The sequence below is a fragment of the Chlorocebus sabaeus genome, chromosome 22, assembly GCF_047675955.1.
Source record: "Chlorocebus sabaeus isolate Y175 chromosome 22, mChlSab1.0.hap1, whole genome shotgun sequence".
Taxonomy (NCBI): domain Eukaryota; kingdom Metazoa; phylum Chordata; class Mammalia; order Primates; family Cercopithecidae; genus Chlorocebus; species Chlorocebus sabaeus.
The window spans coordinates 83,188,905-83,214,129 of NC_132925.1; the positions used below are offsets into that span (position 1 = coordinate 83,188,905).

The following is a 25,225-nucleotide window of genomic DNA, read 5'->3' on the forward strand; positions in this document are numbered from 1 at the left end:
ATAGTCTGTAAAGAGCAAAAAGAAATGAGAAGGATCTCTGTAACCTCTATCAATATGGGAAGATAAACTTGAAAACAATCAATACAGAAGGGAAACTTAGGTTGCATCAGTATTTTGAAGTCCCAAATGCAATGGGGATAAACCCAAACAATTTGCTTTAAAGCAGTAAACAATTTAGGCTCAACATTAGTTGAGAACATATTAGTTACTCTTAAAAAAAAAAAATCCTAAAACACCTCTTGACAGCTGATAGAATTTCTTAATTAAAAATTAAAAGTCTAGTAATCAAAAGTTCAAGACTAGTAACTTTATTATAGGCCTACCAAAAATCCAAGACTAGTAATTCTGTTCATTATAGGTTTATAAAAGGGATCTTCAGATGTTTTGAGTTGGTTAAAATGACAATAAAATGTCTTCACAAATGTGGCTTCTGTAACAAATCAGCCTGGAGAAGATAAAAATCAACCATTACAAACAGCTTTTCATCTAGGTACTTGATAAAGGCCACTGTATTTGTGAATGTGTTTCAAATAACAGCAGTAGCAGTTAGTTGCAATTTTTAATACGGAAAGGGGTAGGAATAACATACTATCTGTAGTCTGTGATTAGGGGAGCATACAGGGTATATAACTATATGATAGAGAAAGAGAAACAATTTTTATATGTAGCTTGTGGAATTGTTCTGATCATCTTCACCTATTTATTGAGGGATATTTTGGGTACTCCAGCAACTTCTTCACCTTGATTAAACCTGCAAGTAAAGCCATCAAGGGCTTAGAGTTGAAAGGCAAAGTGATACATCATCCAAACTGGGTTCTATCTACAGACAAGTAAAGACTTTAAGACATTGTAAAGATAAAAGAAAAGGGGGCTGTAGTAAATTATGGAAGAGGAGAAGATAAATTCCTACTGATATTAATCTAAAAATTAAAAAAGAAATAGGTAACAAGAAAAGTAGAAGTATCAAAAAAGTTGGCTTTTTTTGTTTTTGTGTTTTGAGAAGGAATTTTGCTCTGTTGCCCAGGCTGGAGTGTAGTGGTGCGATCTCGGCTCACTACAACCTCCATCTCCAGGGTTCAAGTGATTCTTCTGCCTCAGAGAGCCTCCTAAGTAGCTGGGACTAGCACCACCATGCCTGGCTAATTTTTGTATTTTTAGCAGAGATGGGGTTTCACCATGTTGGCCAGGCTGGCCTTGAACTCCCGACCTCAGGTGATCCACCCACCTTGGCCTCTCAAAGTGCTGGGATTATAGGCGTAAGCCACCATGCCTAACCTCAAAAAAATTTTTTTAATGATAATTCCAGCCTATGCAACATAATGAGATCCCATCTCTACTAAAAATTTAAAACATTAGCCTGGCATGGTGGCTCATGCACATGGTCCCAGCTACTCAGGAGGCTGGAGGAGGAAGATATGCAGCCATGATTATGCCACTACACTCCAACCTGGGTGACACAGTGAGACTCTGTCTCAAAAATTAAAATAAACATAGTGATAATGTATTTTGCAGAAGAAAAGCACAATAGATTCCTAATAAGGGAAAATAATTTAAAAGGAAAACTACCCTTAGGCTCAAGTGCAACCTTTTAAAGGAAAAAGCTAAATGCATGCTACAATTTGTGAATTAAATTTCCCCTTTGGTGTGGGCAAATGGACTTTGAGTATGAAAACAAAAAACATTTGCTTAAAGTCTGAATATCTATTTTTAAAGATCTCTGGAGCCGCACTGTCCAGTACAGTCCATTATCCATTAAATTTCATTAAAAATTAATGGAAATTAGAAATTCAGTTGCTCAGTCATACTAGCTACATTTTAAGTGCTCAATAACTACACATGACTAGTGGCTTCCATATTCAATAATACTGACTTTATTAATGAACACTTCCATTAATACAGACGCTTTACTGAATAGCACTTATCTAGAGAAAGAGGTTCTATTGGGCTTTTTAAACCTAAAATGATTCAATTTCTGTGAAAGGACCAATCTGAAAGCAAGAAAATAACTTCTCACTATAATTCCAAATCCCTCAGAACACCTGATATTTCCCAGGAATTATTTTCTAACCACTGTAAAGAAAACTGCATTTTACATTCGAAAACAGGTCAGGTCAAAGTCATATGGCTTACCTTCACAGAAATTTTTGATTTACGTTCTACAAAAGAAAAAAAAAATTACTAAACTGTCCACCAAAAACATACTAAGGTGGTCATGCAAGAAAACTGTAATTAATATTGTTGTAAGATTTTAAAGTGGCAACATTATCCTCGAAAGCACTAACTTTAGATCTTGACTGAGTGTTCTTTCCTAATCCAGTTCAAGTATTTACTTCTATTTTATTTTTGTTTTTATCTTTCCAAGGAAAAATATAAACAGAAAAAAATGCGAAGGAGAAGATACCAAAGTACACTGAGATTAAAAACGAATACTAAAAGTGACTTTAGCATTTTACTGTGGTCTTATTATAAACTTTTCTCAAATGACACATTCTTTACGTGCAAAGAACATAATTACATAAATTTCACCTGTATTATTCCTCAGGCAATAAGGATATTTGCTATATGCAAATATAATGAACACGCACTACACTGGGACATTAAATGTTATGAGTCCGAATACTGACAGTAGTAAGCAGTGTTGTAATCCGATTTGGCTAGAAGTAAATTTGAAGAAGTTTGAGGAAACAGCTTTTTTCAAAATATTTAAATATCACTCTATTACAAGCAAAAAGTCGGTTGAACTAATATAAATTTTATTTACGAATTTAAAATTTAACATTTCAGATTTCTGTAACATAACATACCATATGGAGACAATATTAGCTTGGTTTTTCCATCCAGTAATTCAGTTTCAAGCTTTAAACCATCTCTGCAATAAAAAAAGAAAGTTGTCTCTCATTTTTAACAAACCGCAACATTTTAAATAACCAGAAATTTTCATTTGAACCTTGACAATAAATCCATTATTTTGAATTTATGCAGAAATCTTGTACACATCAAACCAGTCTTTTTATTAAAAACGTTTTGCAATCCAAGATAAAACCCACAACTACAGGGAAAATTCTTGAAACTCTTCAATAATACAAGCATTGTTATCATTAACCTGAAACCTCATTTTGTTATTGGTAAACTATCAATTCAGTTATACCACCTTTTTTTTTTTTTTATAATTCTAGACTGGAAAAAATAATGCTGTTACCAAAACGCCTCACATAAGTTAAGGAGCAAGATATATTTAACCACCATTCATTAGTTTCATAATGAACTCATGACTAACACATTCTATGGAGTGCTGGAGCATCGTAAATGACTACTAACAACGCCATCAAGTTTAGTAACTGCTTGAGCAAGGAGTACCACTTTGAATATTTCAAATAATACATATTGATATTTAGTATGATATTTAGTATTGATATTTAGTATATTTATACGTGCATGTCAAAAGCAAAGGCATAAAGTAACAGCAGGCACTGCCAACAAAACTTGAATGTCTGTTAAGGTCCTAAAACTCCACTGAAAACAAAAATGGCAGCGCATACATACAGTCCATAATTCAGAGAAAATTAAATCCAGCAAGCCAGTCAAGGGAGAGAGAGGCTGGGAAAGGTCTGATTAGGAATGCGAAATTTGCGGTGCTGCTTAGGTAGGGGAAATCAAATTACCTCAACTATTAAAGGTAAAACACTGGAAAGAATAGGTTTTACAGCTTTCCCTATTGCAGGGTTATGAACAGATCATGTTTATGTTGGTGAAACGTCACCAAGAAAGAAAAGACCTTGAATGGTAAAGTATCTTCAATGACGCACTACACTGTAATCTCCTTAAGGGACACGCTATCTTATTTATTTCCATATCCTCAGATTCTAAAACATAACAACATTTGCTGAACGATGTGTAGTTAAGTGTGAGTTTGGTGGCTTTTCATCTTCTTAAAATATCAAACCTGCGAGTGATTTAAGACCATGCACCAGTCCTTTCTATTTATTCGCCCCTACGTAAGAAGCGCCTACTAGGTGTTAGGCACTGGTACTACATCGATTTCTTGAGAAGCCTCAGTTCCCCGCCTCGTGCACCTAAAACTAATCGGGCGCTCCAACATTCTGCAAGACTCCAAAAACAAGGTGGCGAAGAACCCGGGGCGTGGGCCAGGAGTCCTCCCCAGCAGCCTCCACGCTTCCTCTAACTGTCTCATCATTTCTCTCCTTTCCTCCTCAGCTCTCTTCCCTCCCCATCCTGAGGTAAATAAGGGACCGAAACGGGAATCACGGGCAGTTTTAATGCGAGTCACTAAGTGAAAACGTAAGGTCTGTGGAGTCGCTAAGGGCCGACCCGTCTACCTCGCTCTTCTACCCGAGAACTGGGCTCTGTCCCTCTCGGCGGCGCAGGTTGGGAACGTTCTCCGCTAAAGACTCCAAGGGACAACCCAGATACACATGGCCCCCCTTTCCGCTGACGACCACCTTCCTTACCCCAGCTTACCCCAAGTTCATGGCCTGACCTCGCACTTTCTCCACAGAAAGCTCCAGCCCCTTGTGTACGTCGGTTGCCGCCGCCGATCAGCAAGCGCTACGCTAATTGGATATAGGAGTGCCGGCGAGCTGAGCAAGTGGACCAATCAGGATGGGTCATGCTGGCTGGTGCGCTGAGCTGGGCCGGGGCTCCCAGGGCGACGGCTGCGTTCGCCGTTTGTGCCCCAATTGTGCCGTTTCCCTACGCGCAGCGGAATTTGGCCTGACCCAGCTTATGAGTCTAAGGCTTCGGTGGCGGAGACCTGCGCTTCTCGCAACTGTAACCTTGCAAAAGGCGCGCGCGCGCACACACATACACACCCTTTTTTGGGTCACCATTTGGAAGTAAGTTACAGACATTGTAACGCTTAACACTTTAACATTGCAGCATGTATCTCCTAAGAACAGATGTTCTGCTATATAACAACAGTACCATTATTATACCTAAGATCATTAATTTCATGATAGTATCTAATTTCCCTTCCCGATTTAATTTCCCCCACTTGTCCTAAGAGTATCTTATAGGCGTTTTATTTAGAAAGCAAGAGCCAATCAAGAATCACACATTACATTTGGTTGTTAAGTATCTTTGCACACTCTTTCCAGAAAAAAACAATGAAAGGTATTAATTATTAAATGCTAGACAAACCTTTACTTTTTTTTTATTGTAATATATGTGTTAAAATTTGCTATTTTTGCCATTTTCAAGTGGTAATTACATGATACAATGTTGTGGAATACACCAGTATGTTTTTCCAAAACCTTTTTAATACCCTTAAATAAAAATTCTGTGCCCATTAAGCAATAACTTCCCATTCTCCTCTCCCCTCAATCCTAAGAAACCTCTAATCTTATTTCTGTCGCTAGGAATTTGCCTATTATAAATATTTCATGTCATAAAAGTAAAATCATACAATATTTCCCCTTTTGTGTCTGACTTCTCTCATGTAGCATAATGTGTTCAAGGTGCATCCATGTAGTATGTATCAGAGTTTCATAACTGTTTATGATTGAATAGTATTCCATTCTATGTATATATATACCACAGGTCGTTTACTCATTCATCCATTGATAGACATTTGGGTTGTTTCCATCTTTTAATTATTGTGAATAATGCTGTAGTGAACACTGATGTACAAGTATCTGTTTGAATCCTTATTTTCAATTTTCTTGGTATACACCTAAGAGTGGAATTACTGGGTCACATGGTAATTCTATGATTAACTTTTCGAGAAACTGCCAAAATGTTTTCATAGAAGTTGCAGCACCTTACATTTCTGCCAGTGGTGTATATGAGGGTTCTAATTTCTTCACCCCAACACTTGATTTTTCTGTCTTTTTGTTTTTTTTTTTTTGAGACAGGATTTTGCTCTGTCACCCAGGCTGACTACATTGGTACGATCATAACACTGTAACCTCAAACTCCTGGTTTTAAATGATCCTCCTGGCTCAGCCTCCCAAGTAGCTAGGGCTACAGGCATGCACCACTACGCCTGGTTAATTAAAAAAATTTTTTTTGTAGAGACAGAGTCTCTTTTTGTTGCCCAGGCTGGTCTCAAACTCCTGAGTCCGCCCTCAGACTCCCAAAGTGCTGGGATTATAGGCGTGAGCCTGTAGCCAGAATTATTTCTAAAACGTGAATCTGCTTAATTCACTCTGCTGCTTAAAATCTCTCAATATAGGAGACTGTCCTTAACTTGATAAGCAATAGCTACACAAAAATCCCCAAGAGACCGGGTGCGGTGGCTCACGCCTGTAACTGCAGCACTTTGGAAGGTCAAGGCAGGAGGATTGCTTGAGTCTAGGAGTTCGAGACCAGCCTGGGCAACATAGTGAGACCCTATCTCTATTTAAAAAAAAAAAAAAAAATCCCCTAGAACCCAATATCACACTTAACAGTGAAAAAGTGGAAACTTTTCCACTGAGATCGGGAACAAGAGCAAGGCAAGAATGTCCCTGCTTATCACTGCTTTTCAGCATCACACTGAAAGTCTAAGCTAATCCTAAGACTTAGCCTTAGTCCTAGCTAAGACAAGAAAAGGAAATAAGTATACAGACTGGGAAGGAAGAAATAAAACTTTGTTTGCAGATGATATGATTGTAGAAAATCTGAAAAGAAGTCACAAAAAATCCTCCTGGAATTAATAAGTGAGTATAGCAGCATTGCAAAATGCAAGGTTAATGTGTATTAAATTGCTTTCCTGTATGTCAGTAATCAACAAATAAAAGCTGAAATTAAAAACACAATACCATTCACATTAGCATCCCATCAAATGAAATACTTAGGTATAGATCTAACAATATATATATAAAGTCTATATGAGGAAAATTACAAAACTGATGAAAGAAAGAACTAAATAAATGGAGAGATATTCTGTGTTTATAGATTGGAAGACTCAGTATTGTGAAGATGTCAGTTCTTCCCAACTTGATCTATAGATTCAACACGATGCCAATCAAAATTCCAGCAAGTTTTGTGGGTATCAACAAACCAAATCTAAAGTTTATATGGAAAGACAAAAGACCCAGAACAGCCAAAACAATATTGAAGATGAACAAAGTCAGAGGACTGACCCTACCCAACATCAAGATTTACTATAAAGCTACAGTAATTAAGACAGTGTAGTATTAGTGAAAGAATAGACAAATCTATTAATAAAATAAAGTGCCTAGAAATAGACCCACATAAGTAGTCAACTGGTCTTTGACAAAGGAGTAAAGGCAAAACAATGGAGAAAAGATTGTCTCTCAACAAATGGTGCTGGAACAATTGGAAATCCACATGCAAAAATGTTAGTCTGACCCAAACCTTGCATTCTTCACAAAAATTAACTCAAGATAGAACAGAGTCCTAAATGTAAAATGCAGAACTGTATAACTCCTAGAAGAAAACATAGGAGAAAATCTAGATGACTTTGGGTTTGATGATAACTTTTTTTACAAGCCCACAGCTAACATCATATGATGATAACTGTTTAGATGCAACACCAAAGGCATGATCCATCAAACAAAGAATTGATAAGCTGGACTTCATTAAAATTAAAATTTTCCATTTTGTAAAAGACACAGATAAGAAAATGAAAAGATAAGCCACATTCTAGGAGAAAATATTTGCCAAAGATATATCAGATAAAGGACTGTTATTCAAAATATACAAAAAGATCTTTAAACTCAACAATAAGAACATAAACAACCCAATTTTAAAAATGGGCCAAAGACCTTGATGAATGCCTCACCTAAAAAGATGCTGAATACAGATGGCAAATAACCATATGAAAGATGCTATATGTCATATATCATCAGGAAATGCAAAATGAGACAATGAAATACTATTACACACCTATTAGAATGGTCAAACTCTAGATCAGTGATGACACCAAGTGCTGGTGAGGATGCAATCTCGTTCATTGCTGGTGAGAATGCAAAATGGTATAGCCACTTGGAAGACATTTTGGTGATTTTCTTTTCGTTTTTTGTTTTTGTTGTTGAGACAGGGTCTCACTCTGTTGTCCAGGCTGGAATGCAGTGGCATGATTTTGACTTACTGCAGTCTTGACCTCCTGTACTCAAGAAATCCTCCCCGCTCAGTCTCCTGAGTAGCTAGGACTACAGGCGTGTGCCACCATGCCTAGCTAAATTTTGTATTTTTTTGTGGAGATGGGTTTTTGCCATGTTGCCAAAGCTGGTCTTGAACTCCTGAGCTCAAGAGATCCGCCTGCCTTGGTCTCCCAAAGTGCTGGAATTATAGGCGTGTGCCACTGCACCTGGCATTTGTGGTTTCTTACAGAACTAAACATATTCCTACCATGTGCGTGACCCAGCAATTGCCTTCTTTGGTATTTATCCAAAGGCATTGAAAACGTATGTCCGCAGGAAAACCTACACATGGATGTTTATAGCAGCTTTATTCATAATTGTCAAAACTTGAAAGCAACCAGGATGTCCTTCAGTAGGTGAATGCATAAACTGTGGCACATCCTGACAATGAAATATTATTCAGAACTAGGAAAAAATGAGCTTGATATCAAGTCATGAAGAGGCATGGAGAGAATGTAAATTGATATTACTAAGTGAAAGAACCAATTTGGAAAGCCTACAAACTGTATGAGTTTGATTACATGGCATTCTGGAAAAGGCAAAACTATGGAGACAGTGAAAAGATTGGTGGTTGCCGGGGATTGGAAGAAGGAGGGATAAATAGCCAGAACAGAGGATTTTTAGGGCAGTAAAACTACTCTGTATGATATTATAGTAGTGGATACATGTTGATATAGTTAGGCTTTGTATCCCCACCCAAATCTCATCTTGAATTGTGACCCCCATAATCCCCATGTGTCAAGGGAGAGACCAGTTGGAGATAGTTGAATCATGGGGGCAGTTTCCCCCATGCTGTTCTTGTGACAGTGAATGAGTTCTCACAAGAGCTGATGGTTTTATGAGGGGCTCTTCCCCCTCTCCTCAGCACTCCTCCTTCCTGCTATCTTGTGATGAGGAGTACCTTGCTTCCTTGTCACCTCCCACTGTGATTGTAAGTTTCCTGAGGCCTCCCCAGCCATGCTGAACTATGAGTCAATTAAACCTCTTTCCTTTATAAATTACCCAGTGTTGGGCAGTTCTTTATAGCAGTGTGAAAATGGACTAATAAACATGTCATTTTCATCCAAACCCATAAAATGCACAAGAGCAAGAGCGAACTCTGTCTAATGGAAACTATGAACTTTGGGCGAGAATGGTTTGTCAGGATAAGTTCATCCATTGCAATGAATGCACTACTCTAGTGGAGGATGTTGACAAAGAGGTAGGTTGGGGAAGGGGCAGAAAGTATATGGGAAATCTCTGTATTTTCTGTTCAGTTTTGCAGTGAACCTAAAATCACTCTTACGAAACAGTCTATTAAAAAACTCCCAATAATTAAAAAACCCCGTTGCTCCTGATACAAAGCGCAAAGGGCTTAACAATCTCATGAGTCCCATCTTGACCTTTTAAATTTCACCTCTCACCACTGCTCTCTTAACACACTGATCTTTCATTTCCTCAAATGTAGCCACACTTGTTCCTATCTCCCACCTTTGCATAGTCTTTTATTCCACATACTTTATTGAGTGCCTAATGTGTCCCCAAAATTGTTGTAGCACAAGGGATAAAGCTGTAACCAAAACAGACAAAATCCCTGCCCTCCTGGAGCTATTACTGTTTGCTGAAATGCTGTTCCTCAGGGTGCCCCTCACCTGAGCAACTTGTTCTACAGAGTTGTTGTTGAGATGTCACATCTTCCTGGGAGCCTCCCTTACTGTCTCCCTCTCTGGGTTACACCCCTCCCCCACTCCAGGGTGTACTCTGCACTTCGCTCCACAGAGCGTTTGTGACTGTCCCTGAATGCCCACTAGAGTATACTCTCTGAGAGCAGGGACATGCTGCCCTTGCTCTATTCCCCCCAAAGCCTAACACATGGGAAACTCTAAATAAATATCTGTTGGAAAGAAGATGCATAAAAATTGCCATAAACCAATAACTGCCTGCTAGAAAAGGAATCATGTAAAATGGAAACCTGCTACTTCTAAACCTATAACAGAGGTTCATAATTTATATATTAACTTAGACATATCAGAGAAAAGAGAACACTGTGGTTGGTATAAGACTTAGCAGCAATGAAGGAGAGGTTAGCTGGGCAGTCCTAACTCTTAAATTTGGGGAAAATCTTTTTGAGAGCAAAGGTATTGTAATAGAACTCTGCATGAACTCTCCAGGATAATGTGTTGCTTTCAAAGAGACTTCTCTGGTCAGTCTTAATAAAACACACAGAAGTAAAAGGTGAACACATTTGTCTATGAGGAAAATGAATTGTGCCAGCAATTAATTGTGCTTATGACAGGTCAATATACATGGAAGCACCTTGCAGCATGCAGAATAATGGTGCCCCAAAAAATGTCTACATCCTAATCCCTGGAAACTGTGAATGTGTAACCTTACATGGCAAAGGGGATGTTAATGAACCCACCTTAAAAAAAGGGAGATTTGGCCGGGCACGGTGGCTCAAGCCTGTAATCCCAGCACTTTGGGAGGCCGAGACGGGCGGATCACGAGGTCAGGAGATCGAGACCATCCTGGCTAACATGGTGAAACCCCGTCTCTACTAAAAATACAAAAAAATAAGCCGGGCGAGGTGGCGGGCGCCTGTAGTCCCAGCTGCTCCGGAGGCTGAGGCAGGAGAATTGCGCGAACCCGGGAGGCGGAGCTTGCAGTGAGCAGAGAGCTGGCCACTGCACTCCAGCCTGGGTGACAGAGGGAGACTCCGTCTCAAAAAAAAAAAAAAAAAAAAAAAAAAAAAAAAGGGAGATTATCCTAGATAATTTGGGTGGGCCCAATGTAATTACAAGGATCCTTAAAAGTGAACCAAGGAAACAAGGTTGGAGAAAGAGGTATGACAATACAAACGGGGTCAAAGAGATGCTACATTGTTGACTTTGAAGATGGAGAAGGGGAGTCACAAGCTAAGGAATGCGGGTGGCCTCTAGGAATTGGAAAAAGCAGGGAAATGTATTCTCCTCTAGAACCTCGAGAAGACATTCATCCCTGGCAACACCTTGATTTTAGTCCGGTGAGTCCCACATCAGACCTCTGAGTTACAGAACCATAAGATAATAAAGTTGTGTTGTTTTAAGCCACTAAATTTGTGGTAATTTGTTAAAGTAGTAATACAACTAATGCATATACAGTCATGTGCCACATAACCACATTTCAGTCAATGACGGCCCTCGTATACAGTGGTGGTCAGAGCAATAGCGATACAAGATAGCCTAGGTGTGCAATAGGCTGTCACCTAAATTTGTGTAAGTGCACTCTATGATGTTCACACAATGACAAAATCACCTAAGAAGCATTACTCAGAATGTATTCCCTTCATTAAGGGACACATGACTGTACTTGTTCCATGAAGCACCCCTCCTTTCCAGTACAGTACCCAACAAGAGTTGAGACCCCAGCTCTAATTGAAATCTATAGAGATGAACAAATTGTGGGATTTGCTTTTGAGTTTTGAATGGCTTGGAGTTCTCCAGCTTTCCTTGTCTCTCATTTCTTGCACCACCCACACACACATACCATCTCATGCACAGAAACATGACTCAGAAAGATACAGTCTGTCACCAATATGTCTAAGATTTCTGTTTAGCAATACCATCTGAGATGGCTTTCTCTGGGGTCCTTTAACCTGGACCTTGCAGACTCCTCTTTGGTGCTATCTTCTGTTTTCTTTCTAGCCTGCCTGATATACATTTAAACTAGTTTGTTTATTTTTTTTGAGACGGAGTTTCACTCTTGTCACCCAGGCTGGAGGGCAATGGCATGATCTCTGTTTAATGCAACCTCCTGAGTTTAAGCCATCCTCCTGCCTCAGCCCCGCGAGTAGCTGGGATTACAGGCACTCAACACCACACCCGGCTAATTTTTGTATTTTTAGTAGAGACGGGGTTTCACCTTGTTGCCCAGGCTGGTCTCAAACTCCTGACTCAGGTGATCCTCCCACCTTGGCCTCCCAAAGTGCTGGGATTTCAGGCGTGAGCCACCGTGCCTGGCCTTAAACTAGTTTATTCTTACATAAACGTGTTGAAGGAGATGGGGAACTGGATTGCAGATGGTGTGGTGTCTCTGGCTCAATATTTTTCCTCCTGGAATTGTCTCTCTTCAGGTTCATTATTAGAAGGGCACTTACAAGATGAGACCAGAAGAAAGAGGTTTAAGTTATAGTTAGCAAGAGTGGTCAGATGCTGGGGAGAATTGTAGTAAGAGCATTTTCATCTTCTGTAGAGGGATATACTGCTGCATCTCATGACTGACTCCCCAGTTTTGTTTTCTAGCATCCATGGCCCCTGCTCTTCTCCCAGGCCCTACTTCTGATTGTTTAACCTCTCTCTTACCTCGCTTTAACTCTCGTTTCTGTAAGGATTGTAAGGGTGGGTCTGAAACTCCCAGTTTCTACTTCTTTCCTCAGCTATGCAATCTCCTGTTACAGCTGCCAGTTCTCGCATGGTTGTGTGGAATCACTTCGAATGCAGCAGAGGCAATGCTACGTGTACTGTCCTTTCCCAACATGACTCTTGTGGTCCAATTTCCCTTCATTTTGTCAACGGCACAGTGGCTTTCCCAGCCCCTAGAAATCCATCTTTATGTCCCCATCCCCTGATGCTCCAGCTGTGACAGTCTACTTACTCCTCCCCTAATATACTTACTGTCCTCTCTCATTTCTGTGTCTCTTCTTCAGCTTTCCCTCTATCTAGAATACTTTTCTTCCCACATGAACCTGTAATGGGACAATGGGGGCTCATAATTTACATATTTCCATAGACGTACCAAAGAAAGGGAACACCATGATTGATATAAGACTTAGCAGCAACCAAGGAGAGATTATCTGGGCATCTGAGTCTTAAATTTGGGAAAAAATCTTCCTGGGAATAACAGGACTGTTTTGAAATAGAACTTTCTCTACTAATTCTCCAGGGTGAAGTTGCTAGCATGGAAACTTCTTCACTGGTAAATCTTAAAGCACACAGAAGTAAAAGGTGAACACATTTACCTGTTAGATGTACATATTTGCCTATGAAAGGCTTTCCCAGTGATAAACATGACAACCATGAGGGTTATTTCCTTGGGTGGGAGTGGTGGCAATGAGACCAGGGAGACAAACCCAGCAAGTAACAATGGCATTGGTAATATTCATTTTTTAGTAAAGATGGTGGTGGAAACATGTTTGTTATATTATTCTCTATTCATTTTTGTGTCCCTGAAATATGTCGTGTTAAAACCCACAGACACAATTCCTCCCCACACTGCTAATACGAGTTGAAATAAATAACTGTTAGTACTTATTTTTCCCTGCATTCATTTTCCAAGAAGCAAAGTAATACAGGTTTTCCATATATATGTTTTGCATTTCTTAAACCCAGTTTATGTGGGTGATTTTAAACCTAATCTTGACACAGCAGATGGCAGTGTGGGTCCAACTTCATATACAACAATACCATATGGACATTTTCACAGATGAAATTTATTTTAGTTGAATAATCGTGGTTTTAAATGGTTAACACAGAAAATATAAAATTCTAGAAAATCATGACTCTCTTCTTGAAGACTTAGAGACACATTTTCTGATTATATTAAGCTCATTAAAAAATACTTCTTTAATAAACCCAAAGCTAATTCTTAAGTAGAAATAGGAATCATCATCTCCAAAGAGATTTTCACAAGATTTGAGTAATTGTATAAACTAGTACTTCAAGTTTGACTTTTGCAAATAAGCCCCCTTATATAAAATTACTTAAAAATCGTCACATTTTATTTATTTATTTGTATTTTAATTAATTAATTTATTTATTTATTTATTTTGAGAAGGAGTCTCACTGTGTTGCCCAGGCTGGAGTGCAGTGACACGATCTTGGCTCACTGCAACCTCTGCCTCCTGGGTTCAAGCTATTCTTGTGTCTCAGCCTTTGAGCAGCTGGGATTACAGGCATGCGGTACCATGCCTGGCTAATTTTTGTATTTTTAGTAGAGACAGGGTTTCACCATGTTGGCCAGGCTGGTCTCGAACTCCTGACCTCAGGTGATCTGCCCGCCTCAGCCTCCCAGAGTGCTGGGATTACAGGTGTGAGCCACCGCACCTGGACAAGAATCTTCATGCTTTATTACTGTGGTAAGATAACATTTTTGGCAAGACTTAAAAAAAACACACAAAGAAAATTTTAAATAAATTTTTACTTAAGAACTACAGGTATGAAGTTTTGCCAGTACATTTTCTTCACGTTCCCCCACTGCTTTCCTAAATTCCTTTGAATCTCCTGCTTTCCTTGCATTACCAAGAGCTAGTAGTACAGCAAGGTGGAGAAGAATGCAGGCCCTGATTAAATTAACCCAGATTCAAATTCCTGACTTGCTGCTAACTTTGCTGTGTGGTCTGGGGGAAGTTAATTGGCCTTTCTGAGTCGCAGTTTCTTTCCCCAATGGGGATAGTATTATAATTTGGCATTTAAGGTTTTTGGAGAGTTAAATGTGAAAATGTGTTCACACTATTACTACAGATGCCTGTTCTTGAGGATTTCCAGGTGCCAATCTCATTATTTTCCTCTTGTATGTATTCTCTCTCTTTCTCTGCCCTTCTGCAGAATGTGGAAAAACACCTGTCACCAGACATCTTTCTTTCCCAGCCTTTGGAACAATGTATCTCTGATATGCTGCCCCTTGTTAGGCCCTGATTGTTTTTTCTTTCTTTCTTTCCTCTTTCCCATTCTGAAACTCTACTTCTGTCTCATTTTGCTCACCAGTGTTCAGCTTTATTGACTCTGAATTTCCACAGAAATTAGTGACAGGCCTTGTTTACTCTTTCCCCGCTGGGGATGCAGCCAATCTTCTCTTTGGGTCCACCCATCTTTCCCTGGGAAAGGCTCAAGAGAACTGAAAACTCCTTGCTTCAACTAGAAGATTCAGCAGATGGACTTTTCTCCCAATGTTAGAAATATTTGAAAATGAGCCACTTTAGAAAGATAGTTGAAGTATTAAATAGTAGAATTTTTAATTTTTTGGGAAGACTTTTGTGATAGTTTAATTTTGTATTTTATATTGTACTGTTGGAAGGGAATGCATCTATTTTTGAAAGTGTCATTAATTTTCCTAGACTACAAAATAGATCACAGCAAGAATTATCTAACTTTCTTTCTTTTTTTTCCTTTCCTTTTTTTTTTTTTTTTTTTTTTTTTTTTTTGAGATAGGGTCTAGCCCTGTCACCCAGGCTGGAATGAAGTGGCATGATCATGGCTTACTGCAGCTTTGACCTCCCAGGATCAAGTGATCCTTCCTACTCAGCCTCCTGTATAGCTGGGACTACAGGCATATGCCACCATGTCAGGCTAGTTTTTTAATTTTTTGTAGAGACAGCGTCTCACTATGCTTCCTGGGTTGGTATGAAACTCTTGGGCTCAAGCCATCTTCCTGCCTTGGCCTCCCAAAGCGCTGGGATTACAGACGCGAGCCACTGCTCCCAGCCCCTACCTTTATTTCTACAGAGATTCACTGGATAGAAACAAATATTGTAATCATGATATTCTTGAACAGGCAACAAAATGACCAATTGCGTGATTGTTTTAATAATAATACAATGAAATAAGTTCCTGTTTATTTAGTACTTATTATATTTGACATAGAACTAAGCACTTTAAAAGTGTCTCAATTTATTCTTAAACAAATGAAAACTCAGTTGTAGATATTAGTATTTTCTCCACCTTACAGAAGACAAAACTGAGGCTTAGAGAAGTAAAATAGCTTGATTAAGTCAGACGGTGAGTAAGGGTAGAGTCAAATTAGTCTACCTGGCCGGGCGTGGTGGCTCACACCTGTAATCCCAGCACTTTGGGAGGCTGAGACGAGTGGATCACGAGGTCAGGAGTTCAAGACCAGCCTGGCCAAGATGCTGAAACCCCATCTCTACTAAAAATACAAAAATTAACCGGGCATGATGGCACGTGCCGATAATCCCAGCTACTCGGGAGGCTGAGGCAGGAGAATTGCTTGAACCCAGGTGGCAGAGGTTGCAGTGAGCCGAGATTGTGCCACTGCATTCCAGTCTGGGTGACAAAGCAAGACTCTGTCTCAAAAAAAAAAAAAAAGTCTACCGCTGAAGTCTAACTTCAATATCACTGTTAGATGGTATCTGGTCAGTACAAGGCAAATATTCCTGATGAAATTGGCCGTTAGACGCTAAGTTAAATCCAGATTTTTCTTTTTAAAATTGCAGATCAAATTTTATTATAAAAATATGGGGATGCCATAAAAAAGTTTGAAGCAAGGGAATAACGAGAGATTAGTATTTTAAGAAAAAATAAAATTTTGGTAAAGCGAGAAAATGGTATTGCAAAAGTTTGAGATAAGGTGATTGGTTGGTTAGGATTCCATTGGAAGACTTCCTCTTCTGGTCAAGATGGAGGTAGAGGACTGGATTTAACCTTCCAATAGAAAGAACAAAAACAAATAATATACATAAAGCAATGGTTTTCAAAACACTGGACATCAGACAATAAAAGACAGAGATCCTTGTGAAATAGGAAACATGAAGGATAGACGAATCCTATAGCCCTACGCACTGCTTTGAGAGAGTTTCCAGACTCTGATGCAGGAAGAGGAAACCCAGGTGGAGCCCAGTGGTCTCCCTGAGTGAGGAGACCAAGCTGAGACTTTGGGGAGACCAAGACAAGTTCCTAGAACAGGGCACCACAGAGGAGAGAGCTGCACAAAGGCAGCGAAGCCTGGAGATGTGCAGAGGCTCCTTCAGTATTCAGCAAACTGCTGATCAGCACGCGTGTGAGGCCAGGGACGTAACCATTCAGAAGAGTTAGAGAGAACAGTAGCAGGTACTCAGGCAGGTCCGGGAACAGTACCTCCTCCCATCAGCCAGACTGGAGAAACCCAAAATTCATGGGTAGATTAATCAGGAAGGTTTTGCCTCAGTATTGGAAGAGACTGAACACTGCTCCAGATCTCCCTAACAAGTCATAAAAGCTAGACCTGAAAGGATCAAACTCTTTCCAAGTAATTTAACTCCATCCCAGACTCAGGAAGATTTATGGGGATACAAAAAGTATACCTTGTACCCAAACAAGGTAAAATTTGCAATGTCTGTCATCCAATCAAATATTACCCTACAAAGAAGCAGGAAATATGGCCCAGTATAAGAATAATAATCAATTGAAACTGACTGAGAACCTACACAGATGGAATTAGCAGAGAAAGATTAAATTAGTTATTATAACTGGATTGCATATATTTTGAAAGTGAAGTAGAGGTGGGCACAGTGGTTCACACCTGTAATCCCAGCACTTCGGGAGGCTGAAGTGGGAGGATCACTTGAGGTCAGGAGTTTGAGACCAGCCTGGCCAATGTGGTGAAACCCCATCTCTACTAAAAATGCAAAATTAGCTGGCTGTGGTGGCATGCACCTGTAGTCCAGCTACTCGGGAGTCTGAGACAGGAGAATCACTTGAACCCAAAGTCGGAGGTTGCAGTGAGCTGAGATTATGCCATGGCATTCCAGCCTGGGCAACAGGGCAAAACTCCATCTCAAAAAAAAAAAAAAAAGTGAAATAGAGACATAGAAAATATTTTAAAGACCCAAATTGAACTTCTAAAGATGAAAAATACAGTGTCTGAGATGAAAAATATACTTAATGATATTAACAGTATTTTATAACAATTATATCTCAATGAAACTGTCAAGAAAAAAAAAATATTCCATTGCATTTGTCCAAGGAGAGGTAAGGAGAGCCTTAACAGATAAGGGGTATATTGAGGCAGAACTCTGAGGATTTTCTGGCAATTAGGTAAGGGTGTGGGGCAGAAAAAGAGTGGGAGATTGGGTGTCAAATGCTGCCATTCACAAGAACAAGGAATAAAGCTGGAAAGATGTGAGTAGGAGGTAGAAAAAACATTGTTTCAGGCATATTGACTTTAGTGTGCTCCATAATAGAACTCTCAGGAACTCCAACGTTTCAGGGGTTGATGGAAAAACAGAAACTTATCAAAGGAAGTGAGAAGGCATGGTCCCAGAAATAGAGAACCAGGTGTAAGAGGCTTCATGGAAGTCAAAGCAGCTCCAAATTTCAAGGAAGAAATGATTGGCATGACCAATGCTGCAGAGATTAAGCAGGAGAAAACATGAGAAGTGGCCCAAGTGGCTCCTGTACCTGAAAGGTAAGAAGTCATGGATGATCTCAGATATGTGACGGCAGGGACTGCATCTGTTTCGTTCACTACTATATACCCAGTGCATATTCCACAGTTTCTGGAACAGAGCGGGTGCTCAAAACCATTTGGTGAATGAGTAGATGAATTCAACACAGTTGGATGTATAAGATACCTGGTGCCTGGCAGAGCCTCTCTGTGATCTCAGCAAGGGAAGATTTAGTGAGAACAGAAGGCTGGAAGACTGGAAGCTAGACTACGGTGGAGACAGTGAAGACCAGAAAGTGAAGGGAAGAAGGCCACAGGAAGATGCAAGATGAAGACAGACTTTTATTTTAACAGGGAGGGAAGTGGAGAGGAGTGAGATCTGAAAAATATTGAGAAATTTGAAAAACATTCAGGTGGATAAACATGGTGTCTAAGGGTACCTGCTCAGGAGTCAAGTTGCCCAGGTCAAATCTTTTTTCCTGTCCTTACTCAAGTTAGTTACCTTCTCTGAGCCTCACTGCCCTGATCTGCAATAGTAGTCTCTATCACTTAGCGCTATTGTCAGGGTTTAATGAAGTAACACATGTAAAGTGTTTGGAGCCATCCCTGGCTCAGTGAATGCTAGCTGTGACCACCGAGAAGGTAGGACCATAAGAGACACACAAGTGCCAGGTTGCCTGGTCTGAAGGAGGGAGGATGGCTGGAGGTAGGTAAGCTCAAGATAAAGAAGAAGTTCATAGGACTGGAGTTTTACATATGGGACTTAACAAAACTGTTTGGATTTTGAGGAAGATTCTTTGGCTGTAGAAAGAACTACACATCACAGCTTGGAGACAAAGAATGAAGGAGGATTTGGAAAAGATGTGCTAGAAATGAACTAGAAGGGCAGTTGGAGAAGGGCTTGGCCTGAGCCAATGCAAAATAGCATTTCGAAGCAACCATTTACTGTGAGCATTTGTGTTAGTTACAATTCTGAAATTCATAGCATTCATCTCCAGTCTTCAGAAGTACTGCAACATAGAAATCTTTACATCTGATTAAGGTAAAAGAGATAGGAAAATATAACGGTTGGAGTTCTTTGGCTAATTTAAGCAAAAATAAACAATTTTGGAGTAGCTTACAGGATTTAAGGAAAGTTGAAGAACCAAGTCTTAGTGGCTCTCCAGGACCCAAAAGAATAAAAGCTGACAGTCATCTTCTCAGGGGCCCATGCCATTGAGATGACGGCCTCATCTGCACCTCTCAGCCTAAGTAACCCCTTAAGATTCAAATTCTTGGGAGAAGACAGGTCTGATTGGCCTGACTCAAGGCACGTGGTCATAATCAGTTTGCTTTCTGAGCCTGTGATGTTAGTCCCCAGCATTCAGTCTTCAGTAAAGTTGGCAGGACTGGGAAAGGGATGATTCCAGGAAAACTATCTAGTATGTTGTTTTTCTTTTTCTTCTTTCCTTTTTCAGTGAATATTTTATGTACCTGCTATGTGCCAGGCACTCTGTTAGAAGAAAGAGATATAAGTAATAATGTGCCAAACCAGACACAGTCTGCTCCTCTGGAGGGTTGGACTGTGGGAAATTGATCTTTTTTTTTTTTTTTTTTTTTTTTTTTAAGAGACAGAGTCTCACTCTGTCACCCAGGCTGGAGTGCAGTGGCACAATCATAGCTCTCTGCAACCTCAAACTCCTGGGCTCAAGTGGTCCTCTCCCACCTCAGCCCTCTGAGGAGCTAGGACTGTTGGCATGTACCACCGCATTTGGCTAATTAAAAAAAAATCATAGAAGCTGGGCACGGTGGCTCATGCCTGTAATCCCAGCACTTTGGCAAGCTGAGGTGTGCAGATGGCTTGAGATCAGGATTTCAAAACTAGCCTGGGCAGCAGCAAAACCCCATCTCTACAAAAAATACAAAAATTAGCCGGACATGGTGGCATGTGCCTGTAGTTGCAACTACTTGGGACGCTGAAGCAGGAGGATATCTTGAGACCAGGGGATCGAGGCTGCAGTGAGCCTTGATTCTGCCACTGCACTCCAGCCTAGGCAACAAAGTGAGACCTTGTCTCAAAAAAATTTTTTTCATAGAGACAGACTCTCACTATATTGTCCAGACTGGTCTTGAACTCCTGGCCTCAAGTGATCCTCCTGCCTTGTGTTGAAATTACAGCATGAGCCACTGCACCTGGTCTGAGATTGCCATTAGTTCAACATCTAACTTAATAATTATACAATTGCAAACCAAAGAACTGCTCTAAAGGAACTAAATGTCTCCAAGAGAGTGTATGATAAAGGAGTCTGATCTAACCTAGAGGCCTGGGGAAATACTTCCTGTAGATAGAGATGTCTGAATTGAGATCTGAAGAATGAATGAAGAGCATGGCAAACAAGACAAACAGCATGTGCAAAGGCCCTGTGACTGGAGGGAACCTGTTATACCCTTGGTTGAATATAAATTTTGCAGTAAAAATTAAGTCAAATTTTATCAAGCTGTAGCTTTCTAAGGTATAATAATGATCATGTTATATGACAAATAATAAGAAAAAAACATAATTTAAAGCCAGTTTAAGAATTTTATTTAGATGAACTGTTTTCTGTAGGGAATCATTATATGGAATTTGTATAAACTATAAGAGCCAATGTAGATGTTTTCATATCTCTGTAATCATCAATTAAACATGACTACTAAATATAATTAAATGTTTATCACAGATGTAATAGTTTCACTTGAGTTTTAAAAATTCTAGCAATATATTACTAATTGTAACATAAAATAGTCATGAAAATACAGGTCAGGCCGGTTGCAGTGGCTCACACCTGTAACCCTAGCACTTTGGGAAGCCGAGGCTGGCAGATCACTTGAAGTCAGGAGTTTGAGACCAGCCTGGCCGACATGGCAAAACCCCATCTCCACTAAAAATACAAAAATTAGCCTGGTGTGGTGGCATGTGCCTGTGATCCCAGGTACTCAGGAGGCGAGGCAGGAGAATCATTTGAACCAAGGAGGTGGAGGTTGCAATGAGCCGAGATCACACCACTGCACTCCAGCTTGGAAGACAGAGCAACAGTCTGTCTCAAAAAAAAAAAAAAAGTCAAATTTTGTAATTGTGTTTTAGAAAAATTTCTCATGCACAAACACCTATTTTATGTAAAGTTGATACACACAAGCATTTTTAATATTAGTACAAAGTTTAAATATCATATTGGGCCATATTTTTTAATTCACAGGATTTGGAGAAAATCCTTTTGAAAAGTCATTCGTCACTACCATTCACCACCATCTAGTTTTAGAACATTCTTATTACCACAGAAAGCTTCCTCTACAATTTATGTGTTTTTCTTTTGGAACAACTATCACCTCAAAAAAGAGTAATTATGTGTAAATGACTGGAGTATAAAATGCTTGTTGAATAGGCAAGCTAATCAATCTCAAAAATTAAATCTCAAGCGGCCGGGCATGGCGGCTCACGCCTGTAATCCCAGCACTTTGGGAGGCCGAGGCGGGCAGATCACACGGTCAGGAAATCAAGACCACGGTGAAACCCCGTCTCTACTAAAAATACAAAAAATTAGCCGGGCGCGGTGGCGGGTGCCTGTAGTCCCAACTACTCAGGAACCTGAGGCAGGGAAATGGCCTGAACCCGGGAGGCGGAGCTTGCAGTGAGCCAAGATTGCGCCACTGCACCCCAGCCTGGGTAAATGACATCCAATCCACACTTTTACATAAGCCCCAGGCAACCTGTGATCTGCTTTCAGTCTCTACATAGAAGTTTGTGACCGAATTAAATTCAACTGAACAGGAGAAAAATGTAGGAGAAGTTTTGTATGCTGTGTCTCCACATGTAGTCCCTGGCACATGGTAGGTGCTCAATTAATGGAGTCCCCTGGTATGTGCTATGTATAAATGTCTGTTGAATGTATTATAATTACTTTCTAAGGTTTATTTCCTTCTTGTGCCAGAGTGAAAAATACTGTATCCTCAAGAGTTCCAAAGGGGAGAAAAACAATCCAATTTATCCTTCTAGATGCTTTATTCAAATCTTCTTGGATAATGTTTCCATTGTCAATGAGAGCACTTTGTAATTGTCACCTCGTCTATTGTTCCTTTCTATAAGTATAAACGCCATTAGCTTGTAAAGTAGGAAAGTGGAGAGGATATCGTTTTTTCAGGTTTGCATGAGCCCATCTGGGTTTACTATTGAAGAAATAAGCCAAAGTAGTTTCATTTTATCATATGTACGTCCTTATTTCTCTTTTCTTGATACATTAATTTTTTTCTAAGTAGAAGAATTACTATTGATTTTTGAGACTGAATCGCCAATTGAAGAGTAAGCATTTTATCATCTAGTCATCTATAATTACTTTTTTTCAGGTTATGGATGTTTCACAAGAGAAACAAACATAAGTTTTAAAATGTGTGGTCAAATTATGGTAAAGCACTCATTTCCTAATTAGATGACCTAATATGGAACTTTCACAATTAACACATGTTTAGGATTTTACTCTCTGTATCGTTTATGGATTAGCTACATATGGAACTTTCTTTTTCTTTTCTTCTTCTTCTTCTTTTCTTTTTTTTTTTTTTTGACTTTCATTATAGTTTTACTCATATGCATGCATCTGTTATGGGCCAAATTGTGTTCCCGTGCCAAATTCACATGTTGGAGTCCTAACCTCCAGTATCTCAGAATGTGACTGTATTTGGAAATACGGTTGTTGAAGAGATAATTCTGTTAAAATGAGGTCACATGGGTGGTCCCCAATCTAATATGACTGGTGTCCTTTTAAGAAGAGGAAATTTGGACACAGAACGTGTACAGAGGGAAGACCATGTGAAGACATTTAGAGAAGAGAGCCATCTATAAGCCAAGAAAAGAGGCCTCAGAAAAAATCAAGCCTGCTGTTTCAAATTTTGAGCCTCCAGAATTATGAGAAAATAAAATTGCGTTGCTTAATCCATTTTGTTATGGCAGCCCTAGAAAACTAACACAGTATCTTTAGCAGTATTTGATTTGCTTTTGAATTTTGTATAAATGGATTCATATTCTAAGAAATCGTCTGTACCTTGTTTTTTTCACTCAATGTCATGGTTTCCGAGATTCAACCAAGTTGATGTTTGAGCAGTAGTTCATTCTTTTACTGCTGTATAGTACTTATAACAACATGCTGTGCTTACATCAATTTACCTATTAATTATTTTTGTTTGTTTGTTTTTGTTTTTTGTCTTTTTTTTTTTTTTTTTTGAGATGGAATCTAGCTCTGTCTCCCAGGCTGGAGTGCAATGGCAAGATCTCGGCTCACTGCAACCTCTACCTCCTGGGTTCAAGCGATTCTCCTGCCTCAGCCTCCTGAGTAGCAGGGATTAAAGGCACGCCGCCACGACCAGCTAATTCTTGTGTTTTTAGTAGAGATGGGATTTCACCATGTTGGTAAGGCTGGTCTGGAACTCCTGACCTCGTGATCCGCCTGCCTCGGCCTCCCAAAGTGCTGGGATTACAGGTGTGAGCCACCATACCCGGCCAATTTATGTGGTTTGTTATGTAATCTGTTACTTTTCATTTTATTTGTTTGTTTGCTTGTTTGTTTTTTGAGACAGAGTCTCTGTCACCCAGGCTGGAGTGCAGTGGCGCAATCTCAGCTCACTGCAAGCCCAGCCCCCAGGGTTCACGTCATTCTCCTGCCTCAGCCTCCTGAGTAGCTGGGACTACAGGAGCCCGCCACCACGCCCAGCTAATTTTCTTGTATTTTCAGTAAAGACGGGGTTTCGCCGTGTTTGCCAGGATGGTCTCGATCTCTTGACCTCGTGATCCGCCCCGCTGCGGCCTCCCAAAGTGCTGGGATTACAGGCGTGAGTCACCGCGCCCGGCAGTTTTCATTTTATTTCTTATAAATGACGCTGCTGTAAATAATTTCATTTCTGTTTCCTGCTCATAGGATATATGTATCCTCACCTTTACCGGATAGGGCCAAATCACTTTTTAAATAGTTTGCAATTACACTCCCATGAGCACTGTAAAAGCATTTCTGTTGTTTCAAATCCTCACCAAAATTTTCTGTTTCAGAGCTGTAATTTTTGCCAATCTGGAAGATTTGTAATGGTATCTCATTGGTTTTAATTGGCATTTTCCTGATTATTGTGTGTGTGTGTGTGTGTGTGTGTGTGTGTTTTGTTTGTTGGTTTGAGACTGAGTCTCCCTCTGTTGCCCTGGCTGGAATGCAATGGCATAATCTCGGCTCACTGCAACCTCTGTCTCCTGGGTACAAGCGATTCTCCTGTCTCAGCCTCCTGAGTAGCTGGGATTACAGGTGCCTGCCACCACGCCCAGCTAATTTTTGTATTTTTAATTGAGACAGGATTTCACCATGTTGGTCAGGCTGGTCTTGAACTCCTGACCTCAGGTGATTCACCCTCCTCGGACTCCCAAAGTGCTGGGATTACAGGCGTGAGCCACCGCACCCAGCCTTTCCTGATTATTGATAAGATTTTCCATTTTTTAATGGGTTGATTGGCCAGGATGGTGGCTGACACCTGTAATCCCAGAACTTTGGTAGGCTGATGCAGGAGAATCACTGGAGGCCAGGAGTTCAAGACCAGGTCAGGCAACATAGAGAGACCTTGTCTCTACAAAAAAAAAAATCAACCAGGCATGGTAGCATGTGCCTGTGGTCCCCAGCTACTCAAGAGGCTGAGGCAGGAGGATTGCTTGAGCCAAGGAGGTCAACACTGCAGTGAGCGGACTGTGCCAGTGCACTCCAGCCTGAGGGAGAGAGTGAGACCCTGTCTCTAAAAAATAAAATTTTTACAACTTTTGTCATAAAGTCCTCTTTTGTTTTTTCCATCATGAAGTCTTGAAAATCTTTTGCTAGATTTATTTTAATGTACCTCACAGTTTTCAGCCTTGCAAATGGTGTCTGTATAGTTGCTTTTGCTTCTGTAAACAGTATGGCTTTTAAAAACAATATTGGCTATTTATTACTCATATCTGCTTTTAAACTTATAAGTTATAACTATTAATTTCA

The 25,225-nt window shown here is 40.0% G+C and overlaps 1 protein-coding gene and 1 long non-coding RNA gene across 14 annotated transcripts in view; one reads left to right on the forward strand and one right to left on the reverse strand.

Moving 5' to 3' along the window:
* The window catches only part of CCDC66 (coiled-coil domain containing 66), a 56,937-nt gene extending 52,359 nt beyond the window's left edge, over nt 1-4,578 (reverse strand). For 3 of the 13 annotated variants that reach the window (XM_073010020.1, XM_073010018.1, XM_073010015.1), the window contains exons 1-3: nt 4,480-4,556; nt 2,805-2,869; nt 2,131-2,156 (exon numbers count right to left, since the gene is read on the reverse strand). In XM_073010020.1, the coding sequence (XP_072866121.1) occupies nt 2,131-2,156; nt 2,805-2,869; nt 4,480-4,490 (102 nt within the window). In that variant the 5' untranslated portion in view covers nt 4,491-4,556. Of the gene's footprint in view, nt 1-2,130; nt 2,157-2,804; nt 2,870-4,479 lie in introns of all 13 variants that reach the window. The other 10 variants (XM_038003779.2, XM_007984660.3, XM_007984666.3 and 7 more) reach the window with 9 other exon arrangements.
* Nucleotides 4,576-25,002, forward strand: LOC140709850 (uncharacterized). Its single transcript, XR_012090619.1, has 2 exons — nt 4,576-4,853; nt 23,452-25,002. It is a non-coding gene; the product is annotated as an uncharacterized lncRNA (long non-coding RNA).
* The last annotated feature ends 223 nt before the right edge of the window (nt 25,003-25,225 follow it).